Source organism: Boleophthalmus pectinirostris, unplaced genomic scaffold (assembly GCF_026225935.1).
Source record: "Boleophthalmus pectinirostris isolate CB_2022bp ecotype Guang Dong unplaced genomic scaffold, ASM2622593v1 HiC_scaffold_20, whole genome shotgun sequence".
Taxonomy (NCBI): domain Eukaryota; kingdom Metazoa; phylum Chordata; class Actinopteri; order Gobiiformes; family Gobiidae; genus Boleophthalmus; species Boleophthalmus pectinirostris.
In genome coordinates this window covers 29,038,671-29,056,333 of record NW_026571153.1, presented here as the reverse complement: position 1 = coordinate 29,056,333, position 17,663 = coordinate 29,038,671, and the positions used below count along the sequence as shown (strand labels likewise).

Here is a 17,663-nt window from a genome sequence, read left to right as displayed (position 1 = left end):
AACGTGTCTTACTGTTGGTTTGCTATGTCTGATGAGGAGAGACTGAAGTATCTGTTTAAATGTAATGTTTTCAAGTTGGCTCAGTTTGTGTTGAAAGCCTGGGACCTCCATAAAAGGACACTTTATGTTTAATGTGTGATCTGTCTGCTTATTGTTTTATGTGTCTTATAAGCCCAAGCGAGCACCAACTAAATGGTGTATGACACTAAATGAGTACAATAAACTAAACTAAAACTAAAGGTCATAAATTTAGATTGCATTCAGACTGGGCTACTGTTTTGGTCAGATTGTGATTCAGTACTGTAGTAACTGAAGTAACTGAATACATGTACCTAGAATACATATTCAGAATACTAATTCTGAATCACTGGTACAGTTACTTTTTCATTTGGTGGTATTTAGAATACATCCAGCAATCAATCTAAGAAATGTTTGCCTGTACTTATATCATAATTTAGGCTTTAAACTGCACAGAATTAGGGAGAAAAAAATAGAAAACAATACTCTTATAGCGTGTGCATGTAGTTTCCTTCTCCAGTTAGTGATATAAAATGCACAACAAATGGAAAACCAAATATAAAGTTTAAAAAAAAAATAATACTATGTTGTGTTTTTTACACGATAATTTAAATGCAACTCTACGTGAAAGTATTCCAAGTATTCAGAATACAGTACTCTGATTGGACCATATATCAAAATATGTTACAAAAATACAAAATATAAAATACCTTCTTTAAAGCAGGTATTAAGTATTCTGTAACTAAATACATTATCAAAGTATTCTTCCCATCAATGCAGGTAAGTGTGAACTTTCAGAAGAAGCTATTACAGATGCCAAACAAAAGAAAAATACAATGAACACAAATTGTGATCAACTCTGAATGGTTATTTGGCTCCAAGAAAATATTTTCAAAAGTTTATTGGACTCACAGTGGGTCGGTGTTCCAACTGTCCCCAAACTCGTTGGGGTCTTTGGTCAGAGAGCCGTCCGGTTTCCTGAAGTCGTCAGAAGCGTCTCCATCGTAGTCCGCACACAGGCCACACAGTTTGCTCTTGAAGCTGCACATGACGGGGAGAATTTCAACTGTTTTTGCTTAAAATCAAATTAATAATAGTAATTGTGTCCTTGTTCGGATTCACAAGGACTGTTCATCATTATATCAACATTGATCATATTGTAGAAATGGCAATGATACAATGTGATGAGTCAACCAATGATCTTGTCCTCATGTGCAGATTTGATTGGTTGGTACTAAAAGAGGGTGGTTAGTCAGTCCTAAAGGTAAAAAGATGAAATTGCGTCGCACAGCATTTAAACTAAGGATTGTTACTGACAAGTCCAGCTGAAGGACAAAACATAGAGCTCTAGGATCATCACAAATGCATGAATAACCAACATAGAAAAGAATTACAGCATTGTTCTAAGAATTATGGTTTTGGAGCAACATGTTTTCAGTATTATCAATGTATTTGGAACGCATCATTGGGGAAGTTGTGACTCAAGATGACCAATATTGCTGAGAGCCTGCCAAATGCCATTACAAAAAAATGGTGCAAACTTGAACTTTCTACAATGTGATGTAGAGAAGGTTTCAACGGTAGTCATCTGAACACTGTTTTTCCCCGATCAAGGCATTTCACTTCCCACCCAGAACGAAACCACCATTCAGACCACAATCCAGACCACCGTCCAAAACTTCTCTTCGTCAGATTGTACAAAGTTCAAGTTTTTCACCATTTTTTTGTAATGACATTTGGCAGGCTATCAGCAATTTCTTTCATCTTGATTCACAATTTTCCTAGTAATGCGTTCCAAATACATTGATAATATTGAAAACACTTCAAAATCATAATTCTTTAGAACATGCAAAAGTTCTTTTCCATGTTGGTTATTCACACTTTCCTGATGATCTTAGAGCTCTACTTTTGTACTTCAGCTGGATTTACCAGTAACAATCCTTGGTTTAAATGCTGTGCCAGACAATTTAATCTCTTTACCTTTATGAATGACTAACCATTCCCTTTTAGTACCAACCAATCAAACCTGCACAAGAGGACAAGGTCACTGGTTGTGCTTCTTCATATAAAACAATGACTCTGAGGACTTCAAGAGAGGCTACTTGGACTGGCATCGTGCAGTGTGGTCTTACTCTTTGGTGACCTTGATGTCCATGTAGTGGTTGCCATCATATCTCACAGTGACACCGAAGTCCAGCGTCACGGTGTAGTACTTCCCCGATTTAAACACGGACACACCAGGCGCAGGGTTCACAGGCACATTCACATTGGTCCCGTTGATCTGGTGAGCAAGCACACATATAATCAACTTTTACCCAACAATATCTGAACTTTTAGTAAACCAATAGTGGAAAATAGTATATTGTAAAAGCAGTAATTTGTTGTAGAAAAAATTTAAAAATCTACACTGCATTATGAAACATGTTTTATTAATCACAAAACAGGAACACAGAAATGGAAGAGCAATGAAGCTTAAGACGAGTGGTAGCCAACATAGAAGTTGCCTTCGCAAAAAAAGAATGAAGATCAGAAACAGGATCTACTGCAGGTGTCAAAGACACAGGCACATCTTTAGTGATGCCAACAAACACACAGTGGAGATGGACTTTCTAAGTCACTTTTTATGGACTTTCTAAGTCATTTTTATGCAAGTTTGAGTTTGTGTTTGCAGTATAAAATGACAAATTACTTGAATACGCCTTATTTATTTGGTTCACTATGTTATAGTATAGACCCTATTGGGTGGAAATTTTCATGTGTCTTGAACCAAATGCATCTGGAGAACCTTAAAAAAAAAAACAGCTACTCTTTAAGTTAGAGCCAGATCTTTTTGGAGGCTAGTACCCCCCATGGCCATTGACTTTGGAATCCTCAAATGGGCGGGTACAATTTACTTTCCAGATGAAACCAGCTGAAACACGGTTATAGACTTTACTGATGCATGTTAACAGGCTCTTTTACCTGTACAGTGCCTCCTTTTAGGATCGAGATCTTCATCCCGTATACATGAGTGTGGACAGCTTTGACGTAGGAGATGGAGGGATTGTTCCAGCGCTTTTCGTTGTCAGTGTGGACCTCATAGTATGGACCAGTTGAATTGCAGGGAGCAGACATCAGATAACTGCAGTTACCCATGAAGTTGTACTTGAGTTTGTCGAACGTGGTGTAGTGGGGGTCTCCGGAAGCAATGCAGGTGGAAGTATCTAGGAAAATGACAAATGTTGCACATATTACAGTTAAGCTAATGTGACGTCCTAGGCTACGTAGTATAATTTACATTTACATTAAAGCGTCAAGACAAATTTGAAGTCACTGTGGGAGAACCATAGGGCCAATGGAGGTTGATAGGACTATTATAGCAAAAGTGTGAATAAATTAAAAAAAAAAAAAAGTCTTTTCATTCAGCATTTCATTCTGTATAACCATTTGAAAACATAAAATAAAATCCCTTTTTAAAAAAAAAAAAAATCGAAATGAAACTAAGCTTATCATTGTAAAAGCGAAACCTTAAAGTGAGACTAAACACTAAATCAAACTACTCACAATGTGCTTCCTCCAAGGGTCACTGCAATTTAAAGTACTATGTGACATCACTCAGGACTGTCCTGATAACAGCCAAGTGTTTCAGATTACAAATTCCTGGCTGCAGAGGCGGAGTTTGAAGTGTCTGTGACTGTTCTTTATAAGACCCCGTCCCTCCTCCCCCCTCACGCCACTGTAAAATTGGCATGTGTCCTTTAATGTACCTTTAGGATAGCATCCTGCCACACCGTTGACCTCCCGACACTCTTCTGTTGGGTCACAGGAGTTGTCCACACATGTCAGTGTGTAGTTCCCAGCACAGCGGCAGAGCTTAGAGCAGCCATCGCCAAACACAATTTCACCGGGCTACGGTTGAAATGGACACCACAAAGAAATACTTAACATAATTATATGATTTAACATAACTATTTGATGAAAAATGTGTCATGTTGGACTAGCCTCAAAACCTCAAAAGCGGATGTAACAGCAGTGGTTCACAGTCTGCAGTACAATTGCTAATTAAGGCCACAAAACACAAATTTTAAAGGTGCAAGGTAAACCCCTGGGGTCTGCCGCCTATCCCGACATCCCTTCATTATGTCATGTTTCTATTTATACATGACGGTATGATGACATGACTCTATTTAGATGTGCCAGTTTCCCAACACTTTTTAGTATCACTATTCCAACACGTCATGTTCTTCGCAGGCCGCCTACATGACGAAATGAATGAAGCACGAAGGGCCCATGCAGCCTCTGTTTTAGATAAGATAGTTTCCTGAAGGCTGGCCTATGCCCCTTTTTATTATGCATGACTGTTTCCTACGACTATCAGTTAGGACATCTTTCCATTGTCTGATATCTTATGTGCCTGAAGTATCCTCTGATCAAATGCTTTTTGATTGCGCCAAGTATAATAGACTATCACATTATTCATGTCGGAAAAGCAGAATGTTTGAAAAATAGTAAAGCACTGCTACTCCGACAATGCAAAAAAACGTTGAAATGGTGTGACATTTGAAAAATAATGTTCATGCCGCTACTCTGACAATTACACGTCAATATCTAAATAGTGGCATGTCGAAATAGCAGCATGGAACCGTAACCTCTCTGGTGGAGTTATTGTTTTGCCTGGAATGTTCCATAGTATGACATTAAACTTTTTCATCTTGCATGTATTCAAGAACAGGTGATTTTATTTGGGAAGTGCAATGCATTGTTACCAACTTTGCTGCTTTTACTGCTTCTCTCTGTAGAAATAGATAAATATTGCCAATGTTGTGATGTGTTAAGTTGTGCTAGGGGTATGTTACAAAGCTTTACCGCTAGTGCTAAATTACTAGACGTCCCTGAACATGTTGTAGTTCCGTAGATAATTGAATCATGAGTGCACTTGCCGTAGCCTATTGTGTGTATGCAAATATAAAGAGGATTTTTTTGTACACTTAGAAGCTTGTTAGAATTAAGAAGCAAAACTTAAACTTAACTTAAAATTTAGAATGTCTAGATGACAACATAGAGTAACCACTACCTCATAGTAGTTGTTCTTATCGTCCAGGCATCCACATTGTTCCAGAAGCACGCACCGACGTCCCTTAAACACGTATCCAGGTTTACAGAAGCAGCCAGTGATGCAGGAGCCCGTGCAGTTTGTGGAGGGATCCTGACAGGTGGGGATACAAGCTGGACCACACTCGATGTACTCAGCATTAGGTGGGCAAGTGACTGTGGGCCAGAAGAAGAATCGAAATAAAACGTCATTTTAATTTCTAACAATGCTGACCAGTGTGGTTGATAGGGGTACTCACTTGGGGGTTTGGGTGTGGTTGGTTTAGGTGTGGTTGGTTTTGGTGTGGTTGGTTTTGGTGTAGGTGGTTTTGGTGTAGAAGGCCCAGGAGTAGGTTTTGGTGTAGGTGGTTTTGGTGTAGAAGGTCCTGGTGTAGGTGGTTTTGGTGTAGAAGGTCCTGTGTAGGTGGTTTTGGTGTAGAAGGTCCAGGAGTAGGTGGTTTTGGTGTAGAAGGTCCAGGAGTAGGTGGTTTAGGTGTAGAAGGTCCAGGAGTAGGTTTTGGTGTAGGTGGTTTTGGTGTAGAAGGTCCAGGAGTAGGATTTGGTGTAGGTGGTTTTGGTGTAGAAGGTCCTGGTGTAGGTGGTTTTGGTGTAGAAGGTCCTGGTGTAGGTGGTTTTGGTGTAGAAGGTCCTGGTGTAGGTGGTTTTGGTGTAGAAGGTCCTGGCGTAGGTGGTTTTGGTGTAGAAGGTCCTGGCGTAGGTGGTTTTGGTGTAGAAGGTCCTGGCGTAGGTGGTTTTGGTGTAGAAGGTCCTGGCGTAGGTGGTTTTGGTGTAGAAGGTCCTGGCGTAGGTGGTTTTGGTGTAGAAGGTCCTGGCGTAGGTGGTTTTGGTGTAGAAGGTCCTGGCGTAGGTGGTTTTGGTGTAGAAGGTGGGTAGGTGGTTTTGTGTAGAAGGTCCTGGCGTAGGTGGTTTTGGTGTAGAAGGTCCTGGCGTAGGTGGTTTTGGTGTAGAAGGTCCTGGCGTAGGTGGTTTTGGTGTAGAAGGTCCTGGCGTAGGTGGTTTTGGTGTAGAAGGTCCTGGGTAGGTGGTTTTGTGTAGAAGGTCCAGGAGTAGGTGGTTTTGGTGTAGAAGGTCCTGGGTGTAGGTGTTTTGGTGTAGAAGGTCCTGGTGTAGGTGGTTTTGGTGTAGAAGGTCCTGGAGTAGGTGGTTTTTGGTGTAGAAGGTCCTGGTGTAGGTGGTTTTGGTGTAGAAGGTCCTGGTGTAGGTGGTTTTGGTGTAGAAGGTCCAGGAGTAGGTGGTTTTGGTGTAGAAGGTCCAGGAGTAGGTGGTTTTGGTGTAGAAGGTCCTGGTGTAGGTGGTTTTGGTGTAGAAGGTCCTGGTGTAGGTGGTTTTGGCGTGCTGGGTGTTGGAGAAGGTGCTGTGAAGTAAAAAAAAAAAAGTAAAAATGATAATTTGCGTCAGACAGTTTCCATCATACAGAGTATTATTAACTAAGTAAAATTTTGGACTATTTCTTACGTTGGCAGCTCAAGACACATACGGCATCAATGGCAATATCGGTCTCAGGAGTTTCTCCATATGTGCCCACGATCACAAACTGAAACATGATTAGGAGTATGAAGAAGCAGGTAACCACGGAGACACATTATCTGATTTTTTTTGTTTTGTTTTGTTTGTTTTTACCTTTATAGGTGCAGAACCTACATACTGGACTTCTGCTGGTTTCCACCCCTGACCCCGGTTTCCTCTCAAAGTGAAGAGAGCAGGCCCAAGAACTCCAGCTGAAATGTCCAGTACCATTCATTATAAAGTTATACCATACATTATATAGTCATAGTTGGGCTAGTCTTCTACCTGTGGACATGGCGTGGACACTAATCTGCATTTGGGTGCTGGTGCCGTACAGATAGTAGAAGAAGGAGAGCTCCAGGCACCCAGTGGTGGGGGTCAGGACTGGGCTTTGTAACTGGGATTGAGCTCCAGGTATGGTCATCGCCAGAATCCATCAGCATATAGTGGCCAACTGGAGATAGGAAAGGTCAGATGTCAACCTACCATGTGAATGTTTTCTACAAATAAAATATACATAAAAAGGCAAGATACTACAGGCAACATTTTCTTTTTTTTAAATTTTGGTTTGCCAGTTTTCTCTTTTTACATTCATGTGTCATTTTAAAGTTTGTCAAAATGCAGAAACATGTTCTATTCCCACATGACTGCCAAAGGGCGGTGTAGAAAGCACTGACTGATTCCCTGCGAAGCCAATTGTAACTATTGTTTCTTACACTCTGAGACTTAACCCATCTAATGACCATTTCAATTTAATCAAAGACTAAATATGGTATCCAAAACATCATTATAACCCTAGAACCTGACATTGCATAAAAATTGCCAAAAGATTTTTACCTGGCTCTTCATATTTCAGTTCTGCAAAATATGATACTTACATTTAAGTTGTCCCTTATATTTTTTTTACCAGTCACCTGAAATGTCTTGCCTTAAAAGTACAGGAAGTATCTAAATCAGGGGTGTCAAACACATTTTGGTCCAGGGGCCGTATCCCAAAGGGGGCGGATCAGAAAACTCATGGCATATAAACCCCAAAAATAACAATGAGTTCAAATATCTGTGCAGAGAAACACAAATCTATTACAGAAATACTTTTTAATTGATGAACTCTTTCTTTCACAAAATATTATAATATTATGAACAACCTGAAACTTAATAAAAATGCAATTGTAAGTATGCAAATAGGAAGTAAATTTTTCTTGGAAAATCCTGCACCCAGCGTCCACTTTTGTTATTTTTGGTGGGAGGGGCCACTGGAGACGCTGCTATGCTAAGTGGCACAGAAAATTACCAATATTTTTATAGAAAATATAATTAAAATATTTTAGTAGAAAATCAGCCGAGGGCCAGAAGACAGTCTTGGCGGGCTGGATCCGGCCCCCGGGCGGTATGTTTGACACCCCTGATCTAAAATCTTACACCCAGGTTTAGAGTAGTCATCCTCAGGTCCAGTGTCTGGAGTTTCAGTTGGCCCAGTCCATTGTTCAAATCCAAATATGTCGACATGTGATGTTACGTGCCATCCACAAAGATTATCAAAAATGTCAAAATCACAACCGGCCAGGCACGCTGCAGAGAAAAACACATGTTAGAACAGAGCGCTGGGGCAATAAGGGGGGATTATCTTATCTCATGTTATCTGTGTACAATAATCCAGCTATAGAACGCTGACTCACAAGGACACGCTCCCTCTGAGATCACGATGTTGTCTAATGCAGAGTCGCAGGAATCACTAAAGCCTCTCTCAGCCTCGAAAACCACCTGGAACGGAGATAAAAAGACATGTTTATTAACCACTCAATCAACTTTTTAAACTCTCATTTTGTCAACAGGAAAGCCCCACTTAAATTCTTGAGGGAAGCGAACCCACAGTGCTGCGCTGGTATCAACCACTACACAATTTATGAACACAATACATTCATGCTTTTATTAGCGCGGGAACCCAAAGAACACACGGAGAACATGTAAACTCCACACAGAATCTCCGTGGAGACAAATAGGTTGTGGACCTTGAAGAAAAAAGTGGCTGTTTCCTGCTTCTCGATCTTGGAAGAAGGATCAAAACTTTAGACTCAACGAAATCCAGGCACTCAAAAAAGTAAACGTCACACGAGGAAAAGTGCAGTTGAAAAGCCTTTATTTAAACCAACCATGATTGGTCTTCATGAGGGCTTAGGTCAAAATCTGAAGCATGGGTGTGGCCTTTAAATACACACCAGCCAATGGTCAGGACAGATGATAAGTAGAGGTAAAGAAGGCAGGTACAAGACATGCAACAAATCAAACAAATCACAGTACTCATTCAGACCAGGGTTCACATACTCTTAATTTATGAATCCAGCTTCTCTTTGATTCAGTTTTTGAAGCCTCTCCACCTCTTACCAGTGCTTTCACGTGTTCAATATGTGAAGCAGAGGGTCAGTGCTATTATGATTTTCACAAAAATGTCGAGCCACTGGGTCAGAGTCCTGCACCATAGTTGCTTAATTAAACGGGCGGGTTTTAACATTCTGGAATTTTATGGGCGGGTAGTGATTACACATGGGCAGGTCAAGTGAATCAAATATATATTATACAAATATATAGACCACTGTTTCCCAAAGACTGGGTTGCAACGATCAGGTGGGTCGCAAGAGATTTTTTTGGGGGTCGCCTTGTCTCTATCTGTATGCAAGTCTGTAATATACAGTTCTGACACATGAGAGAGTGAGTGACTATTTTGTTCCAATATTGCTGGTTCAATTGAATGTTGAAAAGAAAATGAAATGTTCTGCATTTAAAGTCCAAATACATGACTTCTGTGACCTTTTATTGCTGCTTCAGTGACTGTTTTTCATAGTTTATAACTTGAGTGATACTAATTGTTCAGAGACACTCAATCCACAAGAAAGTATCCTCATGAATGTTCAGTAATGCTCAGTGTTGGGGAGTAACAGATTACATGTACCGGAGTTACGTAATCAGAGTACAAATTATGAGTAACTGTATTCAGTTACAGTTACTGTTTCAAAGAGAGGTAATTGGATTACTTTGTTGAAATAAACCAGGACTACTCCGGGACTAAAACCAGGTCTAAACTAGATCAAATCCAGGTCTAAACCAGGACTAAACCAGGTCTAAAACCAGGACTAAAACCAGGTCTAAAACCAGGTCTAAAACCAGTAATATTTTTTAATTTGGTTGAGTAAAGTCTGGGCTTTTTATTTTCTTTTAGCAAACAAAACATCTTATGTGAAGATTTCCTCGTCTTTGCTTCTCGACAGCAAATCAAGTAATCCAAAGTATTCAGATTACATTACTCACTTTAAGTAATTTAATGGATTATGTTACAAACTACATTTTGAGGTATGTAATATGTAATCTGTAGGGGAATACATTTAAAAAGTAACCTTCCCAACACTGGTAATGGTCAAATCCACCTTTATTTTGTGATTTATGAAAAATGTCTATTGAAGGTTTGTGACTTTTAAAATATGGCTCCCCAGAAAAAAAAAAAAAAAGTTTGGGAAACATTGTATTAGAGTGCATGTACAAATTGTAGTAATTGCGTTCAGTCGTCTGCAGGGGGCTACAATATTTCAACTAAAGCCTACGTCACTTATATGTGGCAATTTTCCCCGGCATTCATGGTTTGAGGAGCATGAGCCTGACAAACAAGAAAAAAGTTAAGTTGCCGAGTGGTAATTTATCATAGGCACAGATGGAATGTTAACGAGTCTGGGCGGGTGAGGATTTAACTTTGATATAATCACGAGTTAAAGGGCGGATGTGCTGCTGTACTGCGCAGGTGCAGACAGGTGCAGGACTCTGCATTGGGTAGCCCCGGTTTTTTACTCTGGTTGCATATTAGTGCTCAACTAAACAATCTCTCATGCGCCTTTTAATTTGGCCACTGTAGAAAAAAACTTTCTGGACAAAGACAAGAAAGACGATATATAACATGAGCAGTATTACAAATAAGCTGTGGGCCTTCTCCAGAAACGTTACACAGCATAATATTAGAAATTTACAAAGAGTCTATGGGAAAAATGAATGGGAAATCGACAGAGGTCATAAAAAAGACTAGTACTCTCATTGTATGTATGAATAAAGACAAATGAGAAAAACAAGTTTACACTTACCTTGACACTCCCACTGCCGGGTGAGGCCACAGTGATCGCACCCTTGAGCCAGGAGGGACTCTGGAAGCCCGTCTTCTTCCACACCTCTGTCTCACTGCTGCCCTGTTTCACCAAAACTCTGAGAGCATTCTCGCTGTCACTGCCGTACATGTAGTACCGGAACTGGATACAGTACTGGGGAGCCGTCGGCGACAGGTCGGGGCTCAGGACTCGCGCTTTCCCTTTGTTTGGCACGTTGTCACATTCATGGTAGATGTAGTACCCCTCTACAAGCAAGGAGATTGATTTTCATTGATTTCATTTGCTGACAATTTTAGTGCAAACAAGGTACATTTGCAGATTTCAGGTCAAAACTAAACTAAACTAGTGAAAGAGGCACGCGGAACCATTTTGTAAAATGTTGGGCAAACTACCGCAGGTAAATTTGCAGATTTCAGGTCAAAACGCCTAAATCTAACTTTTATCTAACTCCTGCTTCCAGTGGCCTCTGAAATTTCCAGTAGTTGGTGACATCACAAAAGACTGTCACATTCATGGTGGATGTAGTACCCCACTATAAGTAAGAAGTTTCATAAAATTTTCTCTTAATTTTCAAAACTAGATAAGTCGTGAAAGAGGTGTGCAGAACCATTTTGGAAACACTGGACAAATCAAAGTAAAATATGATGTTTTAATAGCATTATCTACTGGCTACTTTTGTGCAAACTACTGTAGGTACATGAGAAGACTTCAGGTTAAAATGCCTAAATCTAAGTCTGCCCTCCAGTACACTCTGCAATTTCCAGTAGTTGGTGACATCACAAAAGACTGTCACATTCATGGTAGATGTAGTATCCCCCTATAAGCAAGAAGATTATTCACTTTTCTCCTCATTTTCAAAAAGAGATAAGTCGTGAAAATGGCATGCAGAACCATTTTGGAACTGTTGGGCAAATCAAAGTGGAATATGGTGTTTGAATAGCTTTATCTACTGTTCTTGGTTATTTTGGCAAATTTAGTGCAAACTACCATAGACAAATTTGAAGATTTCAGGTCAAAAAGCCTAAATCTAAGTTTCTTCTGCTTCCAGTGGCCTCTGCAATTTCCAGAAGTTAGTGACATCACAAAAGACTGTCACATTCAGAACACAAACCAATATACATTGATGTTCATACACACACAAACAACACACACACACACACACACACTGACCATGTACATGTTAATATTTATACCTATTGGTTTAAAAATACTTTTCATACAATTTAGTGTTATAGTTAATCTGTAAATTCCATGAGGTAAAATATGACTTACTGTATTTCTCTATAATTCTGGTCTTATACATATTTTTAAATGTGTAAATAGTTTAAGAGCCTTTTAATGTTTCATCCAGACTGTTCCGCAGATTAACACCTCAGTCATGTTAGAATCATGTTCCTCAAAAACAGACCTGGAGTTGTGTTTTTTAATTCATTCACTCATTTTTGAGTAATCTGGATTAGTCTGTTTACATTTCCAAAGCTCAAAATGCTCTGTTCCAACTTGTGATGTCATGAAGTGGTAGTTTTCACATTAATTGATACCTTTCGTTCAGTAAAGACTGGCAATTCCAGAGCTGAAATTATCCATATGACTCTAGAGAAGGTGTATGGAGTTTAAAAACACAGTGGATCACTTTCTGTATTACCACATGACATGACAGAGTGTTTTATGTTTGAGAAAATAAAGCCTAAATCTTCAGAGTTTGTGAGTTTAACATGTGTGAATGAAACAAAAACACAACTCCAGCTCTGTTTGTGATGATAAAACTAAATGAAAACAGAGATAAGATATACTGTATGTTCTGTGTGCAGGTTCAGGCTCTGCTCTCCAAAGCCTCTTGTGTGATACGGGTACTCACTTCCGTCTGGGTAGTCCCCGCTGGGCCCTGTCCCGGGGGTGGGGGTCTCTCCTTTGTGTCGAATCCAGGTTCCCTCATCGGTGGTGTCCTGGGTGAACTGACAGAAGGGGGTGCTGTCCTGGTTAAAGTCACAGGAGGTCAGCTCTGCTCCTGAACAGACGATCAAAAACCAACTCAGGTTAGGACATTTTATATTAGCCTATCTGAAGAGTTTGAAATTTGATTTAAGTCTTGCACAACTGGCTTCCATTTTAATAGATTTGGGTTTGTCATTTTATAGCAAACATAAGACAATTCAAAATAAAATGGAAAAAACAATGATTAACAAGTGAATATAGCATAACGGCCATAATGTTTGATAAGGTTACAGGGAGGAGGAAACTTAAGTTTATGAAGTAACCACTTTATGGAGTAACCATAAAGCACAACTCAGACAAAAACAATTACATAACCTATTTTCTTTTCAAATCAAAATTCTTTTAAAAACATTCAAGAAAATTTGAGCAGCAAGTGAAATCTCTTTTACAGTATCGTGACAGCAAACAAATGGTAAATGGTTTATAAAGCTAAACTGTTTTATAACTGGCACTTAAGGTTATTATTAGGTTATTAGAGTTGCACAGATACTGTTTTTGATACTATAGCCAGTGGCAGAGTCAGTGATTTGGAGGCCCTGAGCGATCTTGACTTTGGGGCCCTCACTATAAAGCACCGTTTTTCAGTTTTGTTTTCTTTCTTTTTTTTATATTTATTGTCTGTTTTGCTCCATTGTTCTTGAAACCTGCACATCTTTATTTATTTTGAATTATGGTGGATTGGAAACTTATTAGTTAGGAAGCCTATTAGATAACCAGAACTGAAAGAAGTTTTATTTTTTTGCTAGTACAATTACTTTTTTGTTTACATCCATTACACATGATTATAATTTTTTTTCTTATGATTATTGTTGCACTCTTATTTAATGTCATGTATTGAGACAAAATCAAATTGCTCTGAAGCCTCGGCCATTAGTCACACTGAGTGCGTATACATGCACATCAATAACCCGGTTATGATCGGGTTTTTTGAGTATCCCGGTTTCTTGATGGTGCATGTATACGCAGTAACCCGGTTTCAGTAACCCGGTTATGGCAGTATCCCGGTTATTAGAAACCGGGTTACTGTAGCTGGTTTATTCCGATAGTAACCGGGATACTTGTGGCATGTATACGCAGTACCCCGGTTACTGCAACATAAAGTTGAGTGCGCATGCGTCCAAAAGACACTTTCCAGCCTTTCACCACAACAGTAGTCACATAAATAAATTGACCAACATAAATAAAGTGACCAAACGAGTGAAATGACTGTAAAATAAAGAGCTGCGCTAAACCTGCACACGTACAATCTGCACTCGTACTACCTGCACTCGTGTGACGCTGAAAAGCTAAAACATGAACTATCTCCTATACTGTATACGCACGGAACACACTTACCATCATTAGCACCTCTTCTGTCACAGAAATAACACACATAATCCACAGAGTCGTGTCATTTAGTCCCAAAGAAACTGATCGCATCAGCGGCGCAAGGAGCAAGTTGTTTTTATCGCCGCTAACAGTTTATGCTAATTAGCCTACGGTCTTAAGTTTCGTTTCTGTAAAACGTAAACAAATGTGATCACAGCTGAATTATATGATCAAACTGGCTGATGTAGCTCTATAGTCTTTATGGTTTATATGTTGTAAAGTTGAGTTTATTTATGCAGAAGATTTTAATGAAGAATCTGCGCAGTGGATTGTGGGAGATCTCGTAACTCCTTAGCATCTTATGCTAAAGGAGCTCACGGTTTGTGTTTTTCCTGGTTTATGAAATTGATTTAAGTTCATTTTTGCGCCTGCGCATTTGTAAGATTATGTCAAGAAACCGGGATACTCCATTTGATCATGTATACGCGAATATGAGTATCCCGGTTTCTCAGTGCGCATGTAATACACAGTAACCCGAATACTGACATAACCGGGGTATGGCTAATAACCGGGTTATTGATGTGCATGTATACGCACTCACTGATGGCAGTTGGATGGGGCCCTAGGCAGTCACTTACTTTTGCCTAATGGTAGTGCCACCTGTGACTATACTCCAACTATCTGCTGATACTCGATACCGACTGTCATTTGGTCAGAGACGGAAAACTGTATTTAATTAATAAAAGTGTTTTGTATCTGTTATTTATCTCAAGTAACATTCTATGAATAAAAGTTCAAACATTATAAGACTTTCAAGGCCAACTCCACCCAGTAATTAGTCTAATTACATCCATTTATCTGTCCAACCACAATATCGGCAGACATATGGAAGCTAATATCCAATCGAGCAAGTATTTCATTATCGGTGCTGATATCCAGTATCGAACCGGTGCATCACTACACTGCAAAAAACAAAATCTAACCAGTTTAAGATGACTTAAATTAAAAAAGTTTGATCATAATTTGAGCAAATTTCACTTGACAAATACAATTTTCTGCCAGTGGAACAAGACTTTTTGTACTTAAAATATGAAAATACATCTTACTACACTTTAAAGAAGAAAAACAACTCTTTGTAACACACTTGTTCCATTGTTAGACAGCTGCACTTGTCAAGTTGAATCGACTCAAATAAAGTCAAATGTTCATAATTTAATTCATTGTAATTTAACTAGATTTTTTTTTTCCAGTGTTGTTATGGTATACTTTTTAAAATCTCCTGAGAGGGAAATTCATTCTCTACATTTGACCCATTTATTATCCAGCGCCACTGGGACAACCTTTGCTGTGATGCATGTTTTGGGTTGATGGGGAAAACTGTAGTGCCCAGAGGAACACAGACACTCAGACACAGAGAGAACATGCAAACTCACACAGAAAGGCCAACACTGGGAAAAAAAAAACAATATCTAGGTAAGTTAAAATGAAGTTAAAATGACTTAAATTAAGAACATTTGACTTCATTTGAGTCGATTCAACTCGATGAGTAAAATGATCGACCAATGGAATAAGTCTGTTTCTCTTAACTCAAGCAACATTTGATTTAGTTTCTTATTTTAAGTGCAAAAAGTTGTTGTTTTTCTTATTTTACATGCAGCAAGATGTATTTTCATATTTTAAGTACAGAAAGTCTTATTCTACTGGCAGATCATTTTATTTGTCAAGTGAAATGTACTCAAATCATGATCAAACTTTCTTAATTCAAGTCATCTTAACTTGGCTGGATTTAGTTTTTTGCAGTGAAGGAGTCATATTCTTGATATTAGTATCTGAGGTGAGTAAGGTGTATCAGATCACCTCTAACTACTGTTGAAGTGTAGTATCACCCCAGTGCCGCTGATAAGACGCTGATACGAGGCTGATATGAACCTAATAAGACATTATGATAATCTACGTTATATAAATAATGGGTGTTTACTGAAAATCCATATCCACACGTGCTGAATGACTCTGAGTTAATAATTTATGTTTATGTTTATGGTGTATAGGTGTACAGCTCGAGCCGCTAAAGTCCACTCAATCAGATCAGCACATCCTTTATCACTATAAACAAAAACCCACTCAAACATAACACTTTCTGTTCAATGGAAAACACAGCCTACCTCCATCTGCAAGTGTGTCCTGGAGGCTGGAAAAGAAAAGGACACAAAAGTTAGCCAGGGATATGTGGTTTGGAACAGAAAAAATACAAAATAAATAAATGAAAATATTTTTTAAAATATATAAAATACAAAAAAACCATGATAATTTATATATAATGAAATCAAAAAAAAAAAAAAAAAAAGACACTTGATACTGACACTTGATACTTGATACACTTTTTCAGTATTCAAAAAGTATATTGATTTTGTTATATTGACTTGTTACAAATCAAAAAACTTTAAGAGTTACACAAAAGCACAAGTGAACACAATAATAATAATAATAATAATAATAATGTAAAATTATATATTATGACAAATCATAAATAAAATGACAAAAAAAATCAGACTCACCCATGCCCTTGTGTTGTACAGGTGCTCAGAACAAACACCACACTTAAAATTCGCAATAATCCATCCATCACGGCCAGCGCTGGTCGTGCTAGCATGAGAGGACCAAGGTTCAGACCCAGGGCCCTTATAAAGGCGACAGTGGGCGGGGTGGAGAAAGGGTGGATGAAAACCTGAAGGTTATGCTGAGGTGTCTATGGAAATTAAATTTCCACAGACACGACAGTTTGACTTTGACTTGGTTTCTGTACTATTTGATGTCATCGTTTATGTAGATTTTCAGCACATTTTGTAACATTTTGTAATTTATTTTTATTATTCTAAATGTATCACGTCTTATGGTATATCCGTGGCAAATAGCAGTCACGCTTACTGTTATTAATTTTTATAACTTGATAAAATATGACTGAGTAATTTACTGATAATTGAGCCTCATGATGGTTATATACAAAGGTAAATGAATCATCAGACAAATGTGAAAAATTAGGAAGGCAATTGCAAGAATATTGACTTTAATGCCTTCACTTTCCAGGCTCTCTCCAGCTCCTCCTTGAGCCCCTGGTATTTCTCTAGATTCTCGTGTTCCTTTTTCCTGATATTACCATCGCTTGGTATTGTGATGTTTCATCTGCTTGGATGTTTCATCCTGGACAGTGGTTCCCACACTCACTAGTCCTCGGCCTCCTTCCTTCCGGCTTGTGTACAGTCTCAAGGTGCTGGATTTGAGATGGAACTCTCCATGCAGGTCAGGAGCTTTCGTGTCTTAACATCTGTGGTCTGTAACTCCTCCTTTGGCCAGTGCATGAGTCCTGCTGGGATCTGATCACTGGCAGGTCGGAGCTGTTGATTGTCTGCACCTTGTTCTTCCATTGAGCTGCTTCTTAGGACTTGTCTCACTCTTTGCAGGTATTTGGCCGTAGCCGCTTTCCTTTCCATGGTTGCCATTTGCTTGTGGGATACCAAGGTACTTGTAACTGTCTACATCTGCTATTGTTCCCTCTGGGAGTGAGACCACCTCTGTGTGGACTACCTTCCCTCTCTTTGTCGCCAT

At 39.0% G+C, this 17,663-nt stretch overlaps 1 protein-coding gene across 1 annotated transcript in view; it reads right to left on the bottom strand.

Annotated features, from left to right (window-relative positions):
* Positions 1 to 17,663, bottom strand: part of zanl (zonadhesin, like) — a 69,522-nt gene extending 51,859 nt beyond the window's left edge. The window contains 19 exon segments of the mRNA XM_055156233.1: positions 931 to 1,059; positions 2,151 to 2,299; positions 2,980 to 3,221; positions 3,765 to 3,906; positions 5,072 to 5,265; positions 5,349 to 5,498; positions 5,642 to 5,988; positions 6,283 to 6,463; positions 6,565 to 6,643; positions 6,730 to 6,827; positions 6,901 to 7,042; positions 7,044 to 7,069; positions 8,035 to 8,184; positions 8,292 to 8,376; positions 10,737 to 11,002; positions 12,616 to 12,765; positions 16,223 to 16,248; positions 16,616 to 16,806; positions 17,643 to 17,663. Coding sequence (XP_055012208.1) covers positions 931 to 1,059; positions 2,151 to 2,299; positions 2,980 to 3,221; positions 3,765 to 3,906; positions 5,072 to 5,265; positions 5,349 to 5,498; positions 5,642 to 5,988; positions 6,283 to 6,463; positions 6,565 to 6,643; positions 6,730 to 6,827; positions 6,901 to 7,042; positions 7,044 to 7,069; positions 8,035 to 8,184; positions 8,292 to 8,376; positions 10,737 to 11,002; positions 12,616 to 12,765; positions 16,223 to 16,248; positions 16,616 to 16,806; positions 17,643 to 17,663 — 2,768 coding nt within the window.